Source organism: Archocentrus centrarchus, chromosome 23 (genome assembly GCF_007364275.1).
Source record: "Archocentrus centrarchus isolate MPI-CPG fArcCen1 chromosome 23, fArcCen1, whole genome shotgun sequence".
NCBI lineage: Eukaryota > Metazoa > Chordata > Actinopteri > Cichliformes > Cichlidae > Archocentrus > Archocentrus centrarchus.
The window spans coordinates 19,473,899-19,493,040 of record NC_044368.1 but is presented as its reverse complement, the minus strand read 5'-3'; the positions used below and the strand labels follow the sequence as shown (position 1 = coordinate 19,493,040).

The window sequence follows — 19,142 nt, the reverse complement described above, 5'->3', positions numbered from 1 at the left end:
TCTGTTGCAAATCCTTTGCTGTCTGCATCAGTGATATACTGTGTGCTATACTGGACTCAGGGACAGACTGCCCACCTGGGAGCACCGGGATATTTCCTGGTGGCCCGAGAGTCATTTTGACCTGCCGTGAACATTCAACTTGACGAGCAAACAGTTTTTGGACCTCACAGAATCCAATCCTCCCCACTCGCTCAGACACAGACTGGGTGAGATTTATTAAGAAGGGCAAATTTACAGTTTATAAATGTATAAACAAAGAAAGATGCAGCTAGTTCATTTCAATAATGAATGCTCAAAATAAGGGAGTGAACAATGTACAAACAAAAACAATACAGTGTAAGTGCAGGTTGTGTGGCTGTTCAGATAAACAAGACGAGGCTAAAGAAGAATCAATTAGTTCTTGTATAAGGATGAACTCTTCTGACAGAAGTTGCTGTGTGTGGTCCTGAGGACTGAGACTCAGCTGGAGTCCAGGATTCATCAAGAGAAGAGCTGCATTATTACAAAGTATTCCTCCATAAAAACCTGAAATGTGTAACAGCTGGCATGTACAATGTGTAGAAGAACACAATACATTATTTACTGTCAGAGCCCAAGCCGTTAATGAAGTTGCTGTTACTGTGCCAGGTGCATAAATATGCGCATTGCTCTGGGTTTTTCTGCAGGTTGTGTGAAACTGTATGAGCTTATTAAAGTCCATATAACATATTCTAACTTTCAGATATTAATCTAGCTCCATTAATAGCTGCATTTTGATATGGTACCATGTATCGATATGCTATAAAGTATCGCCTATCAAGGGAAGTAAAAGAAATAAAGAAACATGGAAGTTGCTTGGTGTATGTTCACCACCAAGAAAAGATATGCAAAGATGATTTCATCATGTCCTGATCTCAGTGTAGAAAAGTGACTAAAAGTCTGAAAAACTGGAACCTGCTCTGCTCACTGTGAACAGGAAAAGAGGATCTATGCTTGCACTGAGACTTTCCTCCTACTTCTGAGGCTCTATGTTAAGTTGAGATATGTTGTGTTCCAGTGTTACTGAGGAACAGAAATATGTGGGACTTGGCTTGAAACACTCATGATGAGGACTGAGTAAAGAATGAGAGGACAGAGACAAAGTTTTGGCACTGTGCTCACAGCTTTGAGCCATAATGCATTTGTTCTGATAGTATCTCCCCCTCTAATTCCAAATAAATGAGCACTCCAAGCAGCAACTATCACGCACACATATCAGGTGCAAAATAAGACATGATTTTTGGCATTAAATTTAGCGCAATTTGCCTCCCACAAACCTTGGTAACTCATGTTTGTATAATTCATTATATTGTATCCCACCATGGTGAAATAAATGATGGAGCAGATAAGTTGACTGACTCCAACTAATTGATGGTTTTTCTAAAATTAGAAATTAGAGAGCGATTGTTTGTAAACCTTTGCCAATCTGTCTGAGAGAGACTACAGGCATTCAGAGACAGGTTGCTTCTTACCAGGCAACCTGTGCAATTGCCTGTGTAAACTCTAGGTGAACATCTTTTTTAATAATCAGTCAGCAACAGCAAAAATATTAAATTCAATCACTTGGCAACCACCCGTTTTTCCTGGTTGCAAGAAGGTTGCTGTCCTATTTTTTTAATTCAAGAATGACTGAGATTTGAAGCATGTCAGCTCGCTAGCTGCTTTTTTTTTTTTTGCTATAGACTAAAATTTCTTTCACTGAATTTATACAGTTTTATGGCACAAATATATTTTATATTGTAGTGGCTACATTATCTGTCAGGCCAAATTTGACACCCACAGGTACATGACTGAAAACACTCAGATAATCAGGCAGTTTTGCTCGTGCTGGAGAATTGAGCATGTGAGGAGGGTGGCTGGAGCAAGCAGGAGTATGTGTGTAATCCAGCTACATGCAGTGCCAATCAACTGATGAGAAAGTAAGGGGCAATGGTGTACAGATGATACAGGTGAAGAAAGAGAGAAGAGGGGCAGCGGGGGATTGGTGCTAAACAGAAAAAGAAGGAGCAGAAGATAAAGAGAAAGAATAATGAAAGGATGCTGGATAGTAATGAGGATAGATGGAAAAGATTAAGAAGGAAGGTGGTAAGAGGGGAGCAAACAGTACAGGGAGAGAACACACGGAGCCTCCAGCTGGAGCCCCTCTGTGCTGCAGGAACACACCCCGAGGCTTACATGCAAACACACACACACTCACACACACACTGAGAAGTATGCAGTCCAAGACAAGTGAGAGGACACGAGAGTGCATAAGCCCATGACCAGACATGATCATTCACACATTCACACAGAGATATTCCTCACACACACACACACACACACACTCATCACATCATGTGGCCATTAAATGAGCCAGGGCCAGCTGATGAATTTGAATAAATCTCCTTCTATATCTCCATCCCTCTTGTTCTCTGTACTACCTGTTCTGTTCACATCTCTCCTGTGATTCCTGCCCTCCATGGGTTCTTTACTTCTCCAACTCCCTATTTCCTTTTTCTTCCTTGACTTTTCCATCTTCCTCTCAGTCCACCTCAGGCAGCTCTCTGCAGTGGCCTGGGCAATAAACTCAGGGGAACCTGCTATCACAGCAAACCAATTACCCAGCACTGGGGGCACACACACACACACGCACGCACGCACGCACACACACACACACACACACACACACACACACACACACACACACACACACACACACACACACACACACACACACACACTCAAACAGTGCCCCTGGGAACCTGTCAGTAAAACACACACACACACAAAATATATCACAGACCATCATCAAAACACTCACACAGACACATGCATGAGCTCACACCCTGAAAAAAACAGCCAGTCCATGAGAAAAGTGAAAGCAATGCAAGCAAAGGCTAAATAAAAAAGCAAATAAATGATCAATTTCAGCAATTCTAAAGTTGCACTGAGACAACAGGAACTTTCTCATTATTAAAAAAACTCTTGCAGAAGTACACTGTAGGAACTGAGAACGATTGCAGCCCTCAAAACTCTGTTTTAAGTGTCTTTATTTTAACTCATACTGTAGGGTGGGTCAAAAGAGTGCAAGAATGTGCATTAATTGGTTGAACCACCATTTCAAAATATTCTGTGTAAAGATTAATAAAATGTTAGCCATGTAAATGTCAATCAGCCTTGACAATGGATCAAAACAAGAAGAAAGAATGACAACAAACTGCCAAGTCTGTTTGCAACAGAGGAGTTTTTAACTTGTCTTTACAAACCTTGGCAGCCCAGTGGTGCGGTGCTTAACAGCATTAGCAGCGGTTTCTCTCTTGGCTTGCATGGGTTTCTCTGCATACTGTGGCTTCCTCCCACAGTCTGAAGACATGCATGTTAGGGTAATTAGTCATTCTAAATTGGCTGTCTCTCTGTGTTAGCCCTGCAATTTACTGGCAACCTGAACAGGGTATGCCCCACCTCTCACCCCGTGGCAGCTGGGATAAGCTCCAGCCCTCTGCTACTCTGAATTGGATAAGCGATTAAGAAAGTGGAGGAAGATACCAACCTCATTGGGTAATATGTCCCTTCAGCGCTCCAACTGGTGTTTCATTTGCAAACAGCAAAAAAAGCTATTGAACGCATCATCAGGAAGCTATCCAGAACTATGTGATTATGTTAAAGTATAAAAAAAAAAAAAGGAAAAACAAAAAATCAAAATGCAACAAGATTTTAGGCTTGGTCCCATATCATGGACAGATCAACCACTAACAGTCCCATTTCTCCCATTCACTGTGTATCACTGTGTATCTTGTTTATTGGTTTTATTTGAATACTACCTAGCCTCAGGTTTGCCACAAGGTTATTTAGAAAGAAAAGTAGGAACATTTTAAATCCAAACTTCAGCCTCAATCTAGATGCAATGAAACCCTAATGATACACATAAATAGGCTGCTTTTTTTTTTTTTGATTACTAAATGATTAAGTGATTGTAAGATTAATGTTTGGTTTGGAGAATCAGATTTGGTATCTTGGTTCTCCACTTCCTAGAAGGATATGCTAGTAAAGAAGAAAGTGGGGATTGATAATAAGAACTTTCCTGCCTTGAAGAAAGTAGACTCATAATTCAGCTCAATTCAATTCAATTCAATTCAATTTTATTTATATAGCACCAAATCACAACAGTCACCTCAAGGCACTTTTTATGGTGTGTATATTGTGTGTATATGAGCTTGGTACTTTTTAAGCCTAATCTTAAAAATAGAGAGGCTGTCTGTCTCCCGAATCCAAACTAAGAGTTTGGGTTCACAGAAGAGGGGCCTGAAAGCTGAAGGCTCTGCCTCCCATTCTACTCTTAAGTATCCTAGGAACCACAAGTAAGCCAGCAGTCTGAGAGCGAAGTGCTCTATTGGGGTGATATGGTACTATGAGGTCTTTGAGATAAGCCTGTATTAATGTGTGTAAGAAGGATTTTAAATTAATGGATGGTGGGAGAACTCCATCTGTAATGGAGCAAAGCCAATGCAAACCTGGTCTTGAAACAGGTCTCTGTCACATGTAGGACAAATATGGTAACCAGTACACCATGGAGTCACTTGAGCATGCTAAAGAGGTCAATATAGAGACAAATCTTCCATTCTGTGAAGCTGTACTTTGTTAATATTTAAATTCTTTAAAAAAATAAACTCACAAGAATATGTTACATTTGACTGATTACTACTGGATGGTTTATGTGAACACATTTATATATGTATACATATCTCTATATGAAAAAACAAACAAGTCAACCATTTGTATTGACCAGTCATGTCTGGTTAGTCTGAAAAAACTCTCAGTACTTTAAGTGTAACCCCTGTTCTAGAGGTTCACTATGATGAAGAAAAGGTTACTCACCAGGGGGAGCCATAGATTCTGAAGCCCCGCACAGTGACCTCGGAGTCCTGCAGGTAAATGCAGTTGGTGAGCAGTGACTGGACGTTCTCATAATTCTCTGGCTTGAGCTTTGAGGCTGAAGGGAAGTAGTAGAAGTCCTGTTTGATGAGGTCTGCCATAAACTCCTGGTCAAAGGTCAACTCATGGTTTCCAGCAATTACTATCTTGATGTCATAGGGGAGTGTACCTGGGAAGGGAGGAGGGGGGTGAGTGGAGTAGTGAAAGTTATGGATAGCAAAGGGGGGAAATGGGGAAGGGAGAAGAAACAGAATGAGAATGCATAGGTGGTAAGAAGGATGGAAAATGAAAGAAAAAGGATGAGAATGAATGGGGAGTGTGACCAGGATGCAAAATTCCATGATAAGGAAAGATAGATGAAGTGAAACAATGGGGTGGTGGATGATCATTTTCAAGGGTGAAGGAAGAAGGAGAAATGAAATGGAGAGATGTGTAAATTAGGTAACAGATGATAGAAGAGGTAGAGAAAAGAGAGAAAAGGAAAGGAGACAAGGACACAAGAGTAGGAAACAGAAATGGGAAGAACATATAAGTAAAAAAAAAGAAAAACATGGTAGCAGAAAGAGTTGGGAAGGAAAAAGAAAAGAAAGGGAAAAATGAGGACAACATTAAACCCATCTCAGATGGCTTGGCATTCACATGCAACAAGGCTTTCTAGCTGTTTTCCTCTTTATTTCTAGTAAATCTGTACATCTGTCTTAGATTCCCTCCATCAGTCAAGGTCTCAACCCAGTGCACTGCTGTCTTCTGTTAATGGAAGCATAGCTGAATGCATCCGTCAGGGAATCTTTATCTGAAGGATGGATGAGGAGGGATCATTGTTAGGTTTACAAAGCAGAATATTAAACATTTACAGACTATGGTAATAACTGCTGCATCTTTAGACCCTTCTTTTCCATCATCCCCTTCTAATCAAAGCCTCGCTCCTTCAAGTCAACTCGTATTCGCTCCTCCATTTCAGTGGCTTTAATTGGCTATTCAAAGCTTGGCACAGCAGGGCGTGCGATCGATCTGAGCCCATCAAACCCAGTGGTGGCTGGGCCTTCACAATTCGATGCAGTGTTTTCAAAGCTTGGCTCAGGAAATAGAGCGCTAACACTGACAAACATCTGGGGGTCTGCTTTGTCAGGTAAAATGGCTGACGGAGAGTTCAATCACCGCAGCTTTTTTCTTTTTTTGTCACTGGCAGGACGATGCGGCACGCAGCTGAGCACATTGGTTTGTGTGTCAGCATGTGTGTTTGTGAGCGACTTTCTCATGTGTGTGCGAGTTTGCATGCATCTGTGCATGAACGTGTCATGTTAGTGAAAAGGAGTAATTAAACTGAGCTTTAGAAGAGGCTGACAGCCCAGTGACGGCTCTGTCATAACAGCCAATCACAGCCCAGTGACAGAAAAAGAGAAAGAGTGGGAGAGGAAGGAGAGAGCGACAGAAATACTTTAGGAAGCCCAAAAATCCTTGAGTGTGAAGGAGGAATAATAACAAGATGAAAGCAGCTGTCAAAGAGTGCCCATCTCTGCAGTTTGGGTCTGGGCCGCCCCCTCTCCCTAACACAGCTCCAATTTGTTTGGCAGAAGGGCTTGTGTTTAGTTGTCAAGCAGACACCAAAAAAGGCCCATAAATGAGGGGCTGCACCTCAACAAAGGCACACGGACACAGATAATCAAAAGATGTTCCTTTTTGTTCCTTTTTTTTCAGGGTTTGGCATCCGAGGCTTAGTCATCCCCGAATAAATCAATGTTAGAGGAACAATACATTCTAAAATAATAATTTGATCTTTACTTTTGATCATATACTGACTAAAGCTCTCAGGACCACCGGGAATTATGTGGTTTAGTTTCAGAATTTCTATTTGTGTTCCAAAAATGCATAAAATCCCTGCACATGACTGATGCAATAATTGCCATGTGTTCCATTTGCCAATTGGCATGTGCTTTAAAGCACAATGCCAAAGTCTGCACCCTGGATACTGAAGGCTAATATTTACCTTTCTATACCACACAATAGTCTCACAAATTTCAAGAAAGGTAACAGGTGATAAAAAACAGAAAAAATCAGCTAAACACTGGACCTTTTAGGCCCATAGTGAAAACAGTAGTAGTAAAAAAACATTTTTCTTTGATATTCATTTGTTACACTGCAAAATTGCTTGGAATAATTTTCCCTGTACTCTTAAACACTCTGCTGGCCATATCAACACTGTGACTCCTACCTCATGTGCTTCCTAGTCATGCAAAAGATGATGAGATTTGAAAAAAATGGCTCTGAAGCATCCCTGATCCACAGACTGCCACTGTCATAGTAAAACTCTTGTCATAGTAAAACTCCATTTACAGCTCACATTTGATTGTTACCAGCCATCATTGGGCACTATCCAACAGTAATCTTAACCCTAACTATAATCTTCTTCAACAATTTGTGTAAGCATTCCTGAAACAAATACTGTATAAGAATCTTTCCACTTTAAAGGTACAGTTTATAAAATTTCATCACTGTAGATGTCAATAGATTGCAGTCATCTGAGTTCTGCTTGTTCCCCCCCCTTCCAATACAAGTGCATAATCCTAGCTACAGTGGCCACTGTAGGACAAGCCTGTTACAGTCAGCCAAGAGAGAACACGTTAAATTTATTCTGAGCCTCGTAACGTGTTTCTGCTACTGTTTGAACCGGATCGAGATCCGCCTTGGAGGTTTTCCCTGTCTGTGGAAGGCTGTCAGTCCACTGTTTACCCAAAGCTATCAATGCCGTTCACATTTTTCACTCTGGAAAAGGCTGTAAAATATTGTGAAAGGAGTCCGACACAGGTGAGTGAGTCCGAGAAGGTGATACTGAGGTGAGTTGCTGAGGATATGAAATGTTTTTTGGGTTTTTTTTTTTTGTCAGACTGACTGACTTTTTTGCTGTTTTTCCTGCTGTTAGCTGCCGCTTTTGCAGGAGGGTCACGTCTAATCTGCTGACAATAAGTATTTGCGACAATATCAGGAATAAATAAACATGTTTATGCACGTTGCCATGTGTTTGCGCCCTAACTTCAGTTCAAAAGATGAGGCTTGAGGTGAGGAGGAAGAGGATGAGATTTTAGTAAGATGCCAAAAAAACCAAATGTAATGATTTAAACTTCAGGAGACACCAGAATGAGACAGAGACAGCCAAGCAGCATAAATGCCCTTGATGAGGCCATCGTGTAACAGAGGTTCAGTGGTGTGGATAAGCAGTTATGCAACCTGTCCCTCCCACTGTGCAACGGGATTTACTGTACACCAACCTAAAATCGCCACAGATATGTAAGTGCAAATCTTGCAAAGTAATGCTGCAGTCAATCATAGTATTTAATCATACAGTCTTTAATTTAATCTGTTTACTGTGCACACAGGCCCTTGTTCCCAGACTTTAGACTTTATAGCAGTGATTCCTCCCAAAACATCATAAATCATCATCGTGTATATGCAGCTAATGCCTTGTAGTAGTTTAAATAAATCAAAGTAAAATCTGAGAAAACCAGTGATGCTGTTGCTGTAGCTCCTCTTCAAGCAACCAGTTACACCGTATATTAGATGTGACAGCAAGACTCATCACCCTCGTGATCAGGAAATAGAGGCAACACAGCTTTTTCTAACTTTTTCTAAAACTGTGCAGAAGTCTTGAGCTACCCCTGATTTCATTCACATTATACACTGTAATTAGAAGGTTGGTGGTTCAATCCCTGGCTGGTCCAGTTTCTATGCCAAAGTATCCTTGGGCAAGATACTGAGCCACGGATTGCTCCTGATGCATTCATTGGAGTGTGATTGTGTGTGTGAATGTTAGCTCGAAAGCACTTAAATGTAGAAATGTAGAACATGTTTGTATTCATGGGTGAATGGGTATTCATGGGTCTGGAAAATCAAGAGGAGGAGGTGTGTGCCTAATGATTAACAACAACTGGTGTGACAGTAGGAATGTTGTCCTTCTGAAACAATCATGTTCACCTAACCTGGAGCTCCTAACCCTGAAATGCCGCCCCCACTACCTGCCCCGCGAGTTCACTTCGGTCATCTTCAGCGCTGTCTATATTCCACCTCAGGCGGACACAAACACTGCACTATCCGAGCTACATGAGGCTATTTCCACCTATCAGGCTAACCAGCGTGATGCGGCTCTCATCGTAGCCGGGGACTTTAACAGTGCAAACTTGGAAAAGCTGATACCGGAATTGATTCAACACATCGACTGCCCCACCAGAGGAGAGAGGACCCTAGACCACTGCTATTCTCCATTCAAAGATGGCTACAAAGCAAAGCCTCTTCCGCCTTTTGGGAAGTCTGACCACACCTCTGTCTTTCTCATGCCGAAATACAAACAACGGCTCAGGCAGGAACCCCCTGCTGTGAGAGAAGTGACACGGTGGTCTGATCAAACAGAGGCCGCTCTGCAGGGTGCGTTGGATTCAACCGACTGGGACATGTTTCGCAGCAGCGCGGGCGGAGACATCGAGGAGTTTACGGAAAGTTGTTGAAGACACTTCACTTAGGAGGACCATCAGGACTTTTCCCAACCAGAAGCCGTGGGTGGATAAATCTGTCCGCGACGCCCTGAGGTCCCGCACCGTTGCCTACAACTCCGGCCTCGCCTCTGGGAACATGGAGGACTACAAGGTTGCATCATACAACGTCCGCAGAGCGGTGAAAGAGGCTAAACATCGCTACGGCCGCAGACTGGAACAGCAACTACAACAGTCTGACCCCAGGGGACTGTGGCAGGGACTACGCACCATCACGGACTACAAAGCACCACACACACACCCGGTGAGTGCCGACGCTTCTCTGGCTGATGAACTCAACATCTTCTTTGCGCGCTTTGAGTCGGGAAGCCGACAGCCCGCTGTGCTCCCGGCCGGAGGGGCGGAGACACTCACTGTGACGGAGCGCGACGTGAGGAGGGCGTTTAGACGTGTAAACACCAGGAAAGCGGCTGGACCAGACGGTATTAGTGGACGTGTCCTTAAGACCTGCGCTGACCAGCTGGCACCTGTGTTTAGACTGATATTCAACCTCTCACTGAAACTGTGTGTGATTCCCACCTGCTTTAAAAAGTCCATCATAGTCCCTGTCCCAAAGAAACCACACCCCAGCAGCCCCAATGACTTCAGGCCCATAGCACTCACCTCTGGGGTGATGAAGTGTTTTGAGAGACTCATCAAGACATTCATCACCTCCTCACTGCCCACCACCCTCGACCCACTACAGTTTGCATACCGGCCAGACAGCTCCACAGATGACGCCATATCCTTCCTCCTCCACAAGACCCTTTCACACATAGACACTGGTAAGGGGAACTATGTGAGAGTGCTGTTTGTAGATTACAGCTCAGCATTCAACACCATAGTTCCCTCCAGGCTGGTCTCTAAGCTGCTGGACCTGGGCCTGGGCCCATCCCTGTGCAGGTGGGTTCACAGCTTCCTGACCAGCAGACCACAGGTGGTACGAGTGGGTCACCTCACCTCATCCTCCCTCACCCTCAACACTGGATCCCCCCAAGGCTGTGTGCTCAGCCCTCTGCTGTACTCACTGTACACCCATGACTGCGAGGCCACGTCAGAGTCCAACGTCATCATCAAGTTTGCTGACGACACTGCTGTTGTGGGACTAATCTCTCACAATGAGGAGACAGCCTACAGGAGAGAGGTCTCCCGCCTGGAGAACTGGTGCCAGGAGAACCACCTCCTGCTCAACGTCAGCAAAACAAAGGAACTGATCGTGGACTTCAGCAGGAAGCAGCAGAGGGACTACCATCCACTTGTCATCAGTGGTGCTGAGGTGGAAGGAGTGGACACTTTCAAATACCTGGGAGTGACCATCTCACAGGACCTGTCCTGGACTCATCACATAAACATCACTGTGAAGAAGGCCAGACAGCGTCTCTACCTCCTCAGGTGGCTGAGAGACTTCAAGCTCCCACTCAAGGTGCTCAGGAACTTTTACACCTGCACCATCGAGAGCATCATGCGTGGGAGCATCACCACCTGGATGGGAAACTGCACCAAGCAGGACTTCATGGCCCTAAAAAGGGTGGTTCGTTCAGCTGAACGGACCATCAGAACCACCCTCCCCAACCTGCAGGACATTTACACCAAGCAGTGCAGGCTGAGGGCCATGAAGATCCTAAAACAGCCCAGCCACCCCGGACACTCTCTCTTCTCCCTGCTCCCATCAGGCCGGCGTTACCGCTGCCTGAGGGCTAAGACTGAAAGGTTGAAGAAGAGTTTTTACCCACAAGCCATCCGTCTGCTCAACTCTGAGCCCTAACTGGACCATTATTGCACAATGTAAATATTATAATTTATAAAAGTGTGTATAGTGTATAGTATATAGAGTATAGTGTATAGTGTGAATTACTTTTTTTTCTTTATTTTTATTCTTCTTATTTATAGGTGTGTGTATATATGGTTGCAGGTACAAAATACATTTCACTGTGCATTGTACTGTGTATAACTGTGCATGTGACAAATAAACACTATCTTAATCTTAATCTTAATAACGACTTTGATTGCTCCTGTAGTGTAGAAAAGCCTTTTCTGTAGGAATAGAATCAACTGGCAGCCAGCTGAGTTGTGTCCCTTTGAGTTGTGCTCACTGAGAAAGATTCATTTAGAACAGGGGTAGGGAACTCCAGGCCTCGAGAGCCGGTGTCCTGCAGGTTTTAGATGTGTCCCTGATCCAGCACACCTGAATCACACATAGAAGTCATTAGCAGGACTCTGGAGAACTTGACTGCAGACTAAGGAGGTAATTCAGTCATTTGAGTCAGGTGTGCTGGATCAGGGACACATCTAAAACCTGCAGGACACCGGCTCTCGAGGCCTGGAGTTCCCTACCCCTGATTTAGAATGATGGCAACATGTTGGGAATCTGTCTCCATTCATAAGTTAGAGAGCAATTGTTTGCAAACCTTTAACAATTAAAAAGTAAGTTTGCTCAGCTAATGTTATCTCAGTATGGTGGTGCATGAGATCTTGAATAAGAGCCCTGTTGTTTATAGTGTTCCCAAAGTATTTAAATTTATTTTGTAAAATATTGATATTTAGTTTAATTTGCTACTCCATATTCATTTTTACCCCACCCCTACTATGAAGTCATATTTGCTTTGTAGTTAAAATAATGGCTGACAAGGTAGGTTCACCATGAGATCATTAATATCCACGTATGATGTAACCCATGTTATATACTTACATATTCTGCAAGGTAAAGGTGCACAAGCATATTTAACTTTTTTTTTTAAAGATTTAGACACAAATCTGGAAGTAATTGGTGCGTACATGGAAGTTAGATGCAATTAAATAGGATGATCTGTCTTAAAAAATCTGCCTAGTCAGTCTTTGTCTGACGTGCACATGCTTAAGGCATACACCCCGGGGCACTTTTGCTTTCTTTTGTTTATTGATTCTGTTCCTTTGTAGAAGTTCAATAAACTGCCTAGCTACAACCTCTGCTCTTCTCCAGTGATCTTTTTTAACTGAATTCACAGTCGATTGGCCAGATAAAGTTTAGCATTTTAGCTCCAGATTTTTGACCACCTTCATTCTTCAACATAGTCTAAACTGTTTTGGGCAAGCTTTCTTGTAATTTCTTTAAGCAGTCTTCAAGAATAGTTCTACAGGCTTCTCTTTGGACATCCCAAAACTCTTCTTTGGATGTTGGCTGCCTTTGTGGGATCAAGATGATCCCACACTGCTTCAGTAGTGTTGAGGTCCAGGCTCTGAGGAGTTCATTGTCTGTTTTTCTATTCAGGTATATACTTTTACTGTACTGGCAATGTGTTTGAATCATTGTTATGCTGATATTAAACCAGAGCCAATCAGATGCTTTTTCAGATGGTGTTGCATAATGGATCAAAATCTGACTATATATTTCTATGTTCATAATTCCATCAGTTTTGACAAGAATCTCAAGACCGCTGGTTGAAATGTAGCCCTGAACCACGAAAGAGCCTCCACCATGTTTTACAGACACTATAGATTTTCTCCCCTGACCTCCTTCATACATGCTGACAACATATTGAACCAAAAATTTCAGATTTGGATGGATAACTCCATAAGACCTATTGTCATTGATGTTCAGTCCAGTTCTTGTGTACTTTCCCTTCCTTAAGAATAGCTTCTTGACAGCCATTTCTGACGAGGCTTCAGTAAAGCTCAGATGAATCAACTGAAGGGCTAGATGCATCTCTGCCAGGGGCTGTGTTAAGTATATGCTTGATTTTTTCCCCTGTTTCATAAGGACATGACTTTCAGATCTGCTCTAATATCTTTTCAGGCCTCCCACTTCACCTTCTGTCCTTCACTTGTCCACTTGTCCTCTATTTTATTTAGCTTATGGACACTGCACACCATGCTGAGATAGGTTTTTGGCTAATAGCTCTTTGAGAATCACCTTATAATATTAAAACATTTACCTAATATATACACATCTAAATATTACTTGGATTATTTGTTAGTGCAACAATCATATTATCTTGTGTCTATCAAACTGTGTACTCTATGGCATTTTTGTAGATTCAGTTAAAGAAATGGGAACACATTCTGTTTTGTGACAAAGGTTGCCTTTGTCACAAAGTGCCTTTGTCAAGTGTCAGAACACTTGAAGAACTATTGCTCAAGACCACTTTAAATTACAAGAAAGTCTGGCTCAATGGAAGCAAAATATAAAGAAATGAGGGGTGGCTCAAGACTTTTGCACAGTAATGTACCATAAGGTCTAAATCTAACTAAACAGCATCTGACAAAATCTCCTGGGAGTCATTTGTTTATTTGTGTCTTCCAGAGGTGGGAAGTAACGAAGTACAAATACTTCGTTACTGTACTTAAGTAGATTTTTTAGGTATCTGTACTTTACTTGAGTATTTATTTTTCTGAGTACTTTTTACTTTTACTCCCTACATTTTTACACAAGTATCGGTACTTTCTACTTCTTACATTTTCAAAACAGACTCGTTACTTTTTAACACGTCAGGGAGAAGTTTGCGTTTCCGGTCAGTGCGCCGTCAGTCATCAAGCGATCTGAGCCTAAACGGAGGAATGTTAACATATAAGAGACAATCGTACTGGCGTATCCTCCATCACCGGGGCTTATCGGGTACAAAGGGATTAAATACACAAACCCATATAATTAATGTCTCATTTATAGCGCTATAATCAGGGGTCACAGCGGGCCGGACCGAATCCGTAAGTTATGCTCGCGGCACATAAACAGCTTAGCTAGCGCTACTGAAGAGGAGCGAGCATGAAGGGAGTAACGTGTGGCAGGTAAATGCAACGTTTTTAAATGCTCAACAAATATCAGCAAACACACAAAGTGTGTGCAGTTTGTCACACAGTGTGTCTACTAGCTAAAAGAAGAGCTGCTGCATTTCAGGGAGAGCAAAGAGAGAGAAGTTCACTCAGAGATGGAGAAAGAGGACAGGAGAGGAAGAAGAGAGGTTAGAGTTAAAGGTAAGGACTGGAAAACAAACTGAAGTATGCTGACTTTGTGTTATTCAAAGATTGTATGAAAATACTGCAGTTTAGTACATAATAAACGGGTTAGCTTGTTGTACTGTATTTACAGTAAAGCTCTGTGTTGGTGCACTTTGTGTTCATGGTCAGAGTAACAGGTTACATCAGTGCAGCAGAGATGAGTTTGAATCAAAGCTGCTGATGCTGAGATTCATTCACTGAATCCAACATTTCTACAGCCTGTATGCTGTCAGTGTAGGGGATGGAGATCAGCTCAGAGAGCTGTGAAATACTGGGTTACATCTTTGTGAGTTCACTTCATCCACACAGAGCAGTAAACCTCAGAGCAGCAGCAGCAGGTCAGCTGATCACAGCCTGCACACCAACATCATTTACTGCAGCTACAATAGAAAGCTGTGGTTCTTCTCCCCATGCAGAGCCACTACAGCTGATCTTAGTGTTCCTCCACCTTCTGAATCCCACTGTAACCCCTGAGTATCCTCATGTTTGTGTTTAGGTGGAGGCACAGTCACCCTCTACTATGGAGGACACAGAGAACAGAGCTGTGTTTAAATTCCCTTTCACAGTTTGTGATTCAAGCTGAGAGCATTCATTAGAATTAAAATTTAGATTGGAATAACGTTTGTGTTCTCATGTATTATTTTATATTATTACAATAATATATAATAAGTTCAGTTCAGTTAGCTTTACACAAAAATAGCAGGTAGAAACGTCCTCCAAAGAGCTACTTTTACTTTCTTACTTTGAGTAAATTTCAGAGCCTGTACTTTTTTACTTTTACTTAAGTAAAGAACTTGAACCAGTACTTCGACTTTTACCAAAGTATTTTTTAACACAAGTACTTGTACTTCTACTTAAGTACAGAATGTCAGTACTTTTGCCACCTCTGGTGTCTTCTCTGAATATGGACTTTCTCGCCCACTGCACAGTAACCAACCTCTGACATTCAGCCAAAACACAAGTCTTGCATCTGTCCTATGAAAAAGTGCTGGAACACCAACTGTGCAAACACTCATATACGGATATGTTGTTTCTGCAAAAGCTCATATTTTGGGAGTCACTGGCAATCAACTTATTGTGTCACGTTGGTTTAAAAAGTGGGGAAAAGCCCCGTCTTAAGGGCAAACTCGTGTAACAAGTCTTCCTTTCCTTGGTGTTCCAGACCCCACATGCTTCATAGTTCACACAAAATATGATGACAACAGCAGATGCTGTCTTTATCAATAAGAAAAAAAATAGTTAACTGAAATAACAATAAATCCAGCGCATTAGAAAAAAGGAAACCAAACTGATGTGGTGTTTCTGTGCTTATAAAATTAACTTTAAAAACATGGATAGATCTTTAGTTTTAGGCCTTGTGAGTTTGGTCAGATTTTTCAACACAAGAGTGTGTGGAGACTTTGATGTGTTGCTCTGTTGTGTTTGTATCTATGAACCTGACTATAGCTGTCAACTTCCTAAAACTTGACCTTATCCAAAACCTTATGATAATAAAATGAAAAGTTATATTAAAAACAAAACTAAATAACTTAAGTTTTTGCTAAATATTTTTAAATAACAGAAACCTAATTTAAAAGAACAAACTACACCGAACTCAAAATGTAAAAAAAGAATATAAAATATTATGTGATAACTCTAAGACAACCACGTCATCAGTCAATCAGCACTATAAACATGAACATTACTCAGATTATTTGATTGGATTAACAAAGACACCAATTCTACGCCTATTTTAATTTGGTGCAGAATAAAAGTTAAGACCAATGTGGAATCTTTCAAATGTATTTATTACGTCTCTCTAGTTTGCAAGTATAAATTTAATGTTATGATGACATTAAAATTCATTTTATCTTCTTAAGCTGTGTTCACACTGGCAGCAACATGACAAACAGACACCACAGAAAATGAATGACATTTGGTGACGTCATGCAACTGCAGGCACAATAACTGCTGGCCATGCAAAGTGAATACTGCTGATTGACATATGACCTCGTAGTAAATACACTAGAAGATTACACAGGCAACTGGAAACTAACAATCAGTTTCAAAGCAATGTGCAACAAGTGAATCACTTCCAATGTACACACAACTTTAGATAAATGTTCTTCTACTATGGAAGTAAGGTGAGATTATTGCTTTCAGAATGCGTTAATTTGAAAAATAGAAATGCTTATTAGTGTGGTAGCATTCTGGTTAGCTAACCTTCACAAGCCAATTAGATGTTTACAGCTTACCTAGCACTTGCTCAAATGCTAAAAATAAGGTAAAACATAGACAATAAGGACAAATTAGCAAGCTAGCAAGCCACAGAGCCAATGCTAACTAGTGTATTTAGTGGGATGATATGAAATACGTTGATTGACTGAAAGAGATGTTGTCTCAGGGGTACAATACAAATGTTAGTCTCAGGGCAAAAACTGTTTTGCAGAATCAGGATGTGCAATGAACATATCATTAAATAGCAACACCACTCCACCAGACATGGGAGGGAGTGTGGGTGTGGGGGTGACTAATTGGTAGAAAAAATACATGCAATGACAACATACAAGCAATGCGCCATTACAATTAAAAGTTGCACAGTGAAAATGTCAGCAAAATGTACTTAAAAAAGGTATTAATTGAGAGAATTGTGGGTGTTGTACTCTGTTACAGAGTAACAGTTTTCACTACTGATGAATTAATGTGGAGGCAGCATTTTTTTCTGCTGTAAATAAGCATTATATAAAATAGCTGGGTAAGATGATGTCGAGAGAGGATATGTACCCACTTATCAAGACTACACCACTGCAACTAAATGCTTAAAATGCAAAAATTAAAAAAGATATGTAAAGGAAAGGGACACATGGGTGCATGTGAGCCCAAGGAAGACAGACAGCAAGACAACAGCAGAAAGACAGCAAAGGAACAGGGCGCTCATAAATTTTCGAACAAATAAACATTATCTGTGTTTCCTCAGAAATTCTGCAATGCGAGCAGTTTTCACCCATGAAGTTTGACGGCCAACTGTAAACTGAGAGGAATAAATCACAGAGAGAAATATAAAACTCCACCAGCTGGACACAGATACCCTCTTCCCTGTCCACACACACACACACACACACACACACACACACACACACACACACTTTGCAGAATTAAACTTCAATTTCATGGATGAATTTTTTTAAAGTTTCCCCCAGAAAAAAAAAGCTGCAAAATGACAAGGTGTGAATACCAAATAGCTGAATGTTACATAGTAGAATCTGCAGCCAGTGTTTGCATCTGTTTTCCATCCCAGCCAACTGCCTTCAATATGAAAATAATAAAAAGAAATGCATTCAACAATACAGTCAGTTATTGTAATTGTCCGCAAGGAACAAATCACTGAGAAACAAACAATTTCTCCATAAAATGAGAATGAATTTGTTACTTCTCTGACAAAAGGGAATAAAAACGGAGACGGTGTGGGTGGAAGTGTGTGAGTCATTGTGAGGGGGAAATTTAACATACGTGACAACAGACCCCCACAACATGCAGACTGTTCTTTGTCACCCCAGTATCTTTTGTCTTTGAATTCAAATGGCTGCTTTTAGACAACAAATACTTTTAATTTTCCTGGTGCAGAGGGGACAGCCGACTAGGATTAAAGACAAAAAGACCAGAAAAACACGGCGGACAGCAGCAGCGGAACGCAAGGCTGCTTTCAGGAGTGGAAACAGCTGGACTTCAGTCTATCCTTCTGTCCCTTCATCCCTTTATTCCTCTCTGGTTCTTTTTCAATCCTCTCTCACTCATTGTCTTCACTCTTTTGTTGAGTGCCTGCCCCCTCCAGTCATGCACATCCCAGATCTGTTCTGTCTGGCTGTCTGTGTGTGTCACCACAAAAAAACCTCCATCCTCCCATAAGCTCCAAATTGTGGCCAGTGTAAGGGTAAATGTATGTAAAGTTTATATGTGCAGCCTGCATGTTTGTGCATAATTCTGGGAGTTGGGTGCACAACCATAATGTCTGTGGATATGAGAGTGCATATGATTGTGTGTGCATGTGTGTCTATACACAAACTAGGCTGTGTGTGTGTGTAACTCCAACTGCCACCACAGGAAATCTTCCGGAGTTCGGCCACCATTGTTCTGATGCTGCAATGGGTGGTCTGCTCTTTGAAGAGGAAAATCCTTGCTCTGCCCAATGCTCTTGCATGTACGGGGGGGATTACTGCCCATTGTGTGTGCATGTGTGTGTGTGTGTGTGTGTGTGCGTGCGTGCGTGCGCGCGCGCTCTTATATGTATGCTTGTGGGCATGCACAAACAAAATAAAAGGAAGAAATTTCCTGCCTGCCAAGACAAAGTTAAATCCTCTCTCTCTCTCTCTCTCTCTCTGTGTGTATGTGTGTGTGTGTGTGTGTGCGCACTCCAGATATCAAAAACTAGTAGCCAAAATGTTCAGCCAAATAACTTAATACCAAAGTATGTGTGTCTAGAAATTCTGTGAGTGTGTGTGCAACTGCAGAAAATAGGGGCCAAATGTTTCCTGCCAAGCCAAAATGATTAAATCAATACCAGTGTGTGTGTGTGTGTGTGTGTGTGTGTGTGTCCATATGAATGTATTTGTGTGAACAGCAGTAACCAAAACTTTTTTCTAAAATTAAATGTGATTTGACAGAAAAGATTATTATTACATCTTTAGTCTTAATTTTGTACCAAATGAACCTTTTTTTAACTCAACGTGTAACTAAAAAAACACA

General features: G+C 41.6%; 1 protein-coding gene across 1 annotated transcript in view; it reads right to left on the bottom strand.

Annotated features, from left to right (window-relative positions):
* Nucleotides 1–19,142, bottom strand: part of mpped1 (metallophosphoesterase domain containing 1) — a 97,137-nt gene that overhangs the window by 53,574 nt on the left and 24,421 nt on the right. The window contains exon 4 of the mRNA XM_030720531.1: nucleotides 4,873–5,098. Coding sequence (XP_030576391.1) covers nucleotides 4,873–5,098 — 226 coding nt within the window. The remainder of the gene's footprint in view (nucleotides 1–4,872; nucleotides 5,099–19,142) is intronic.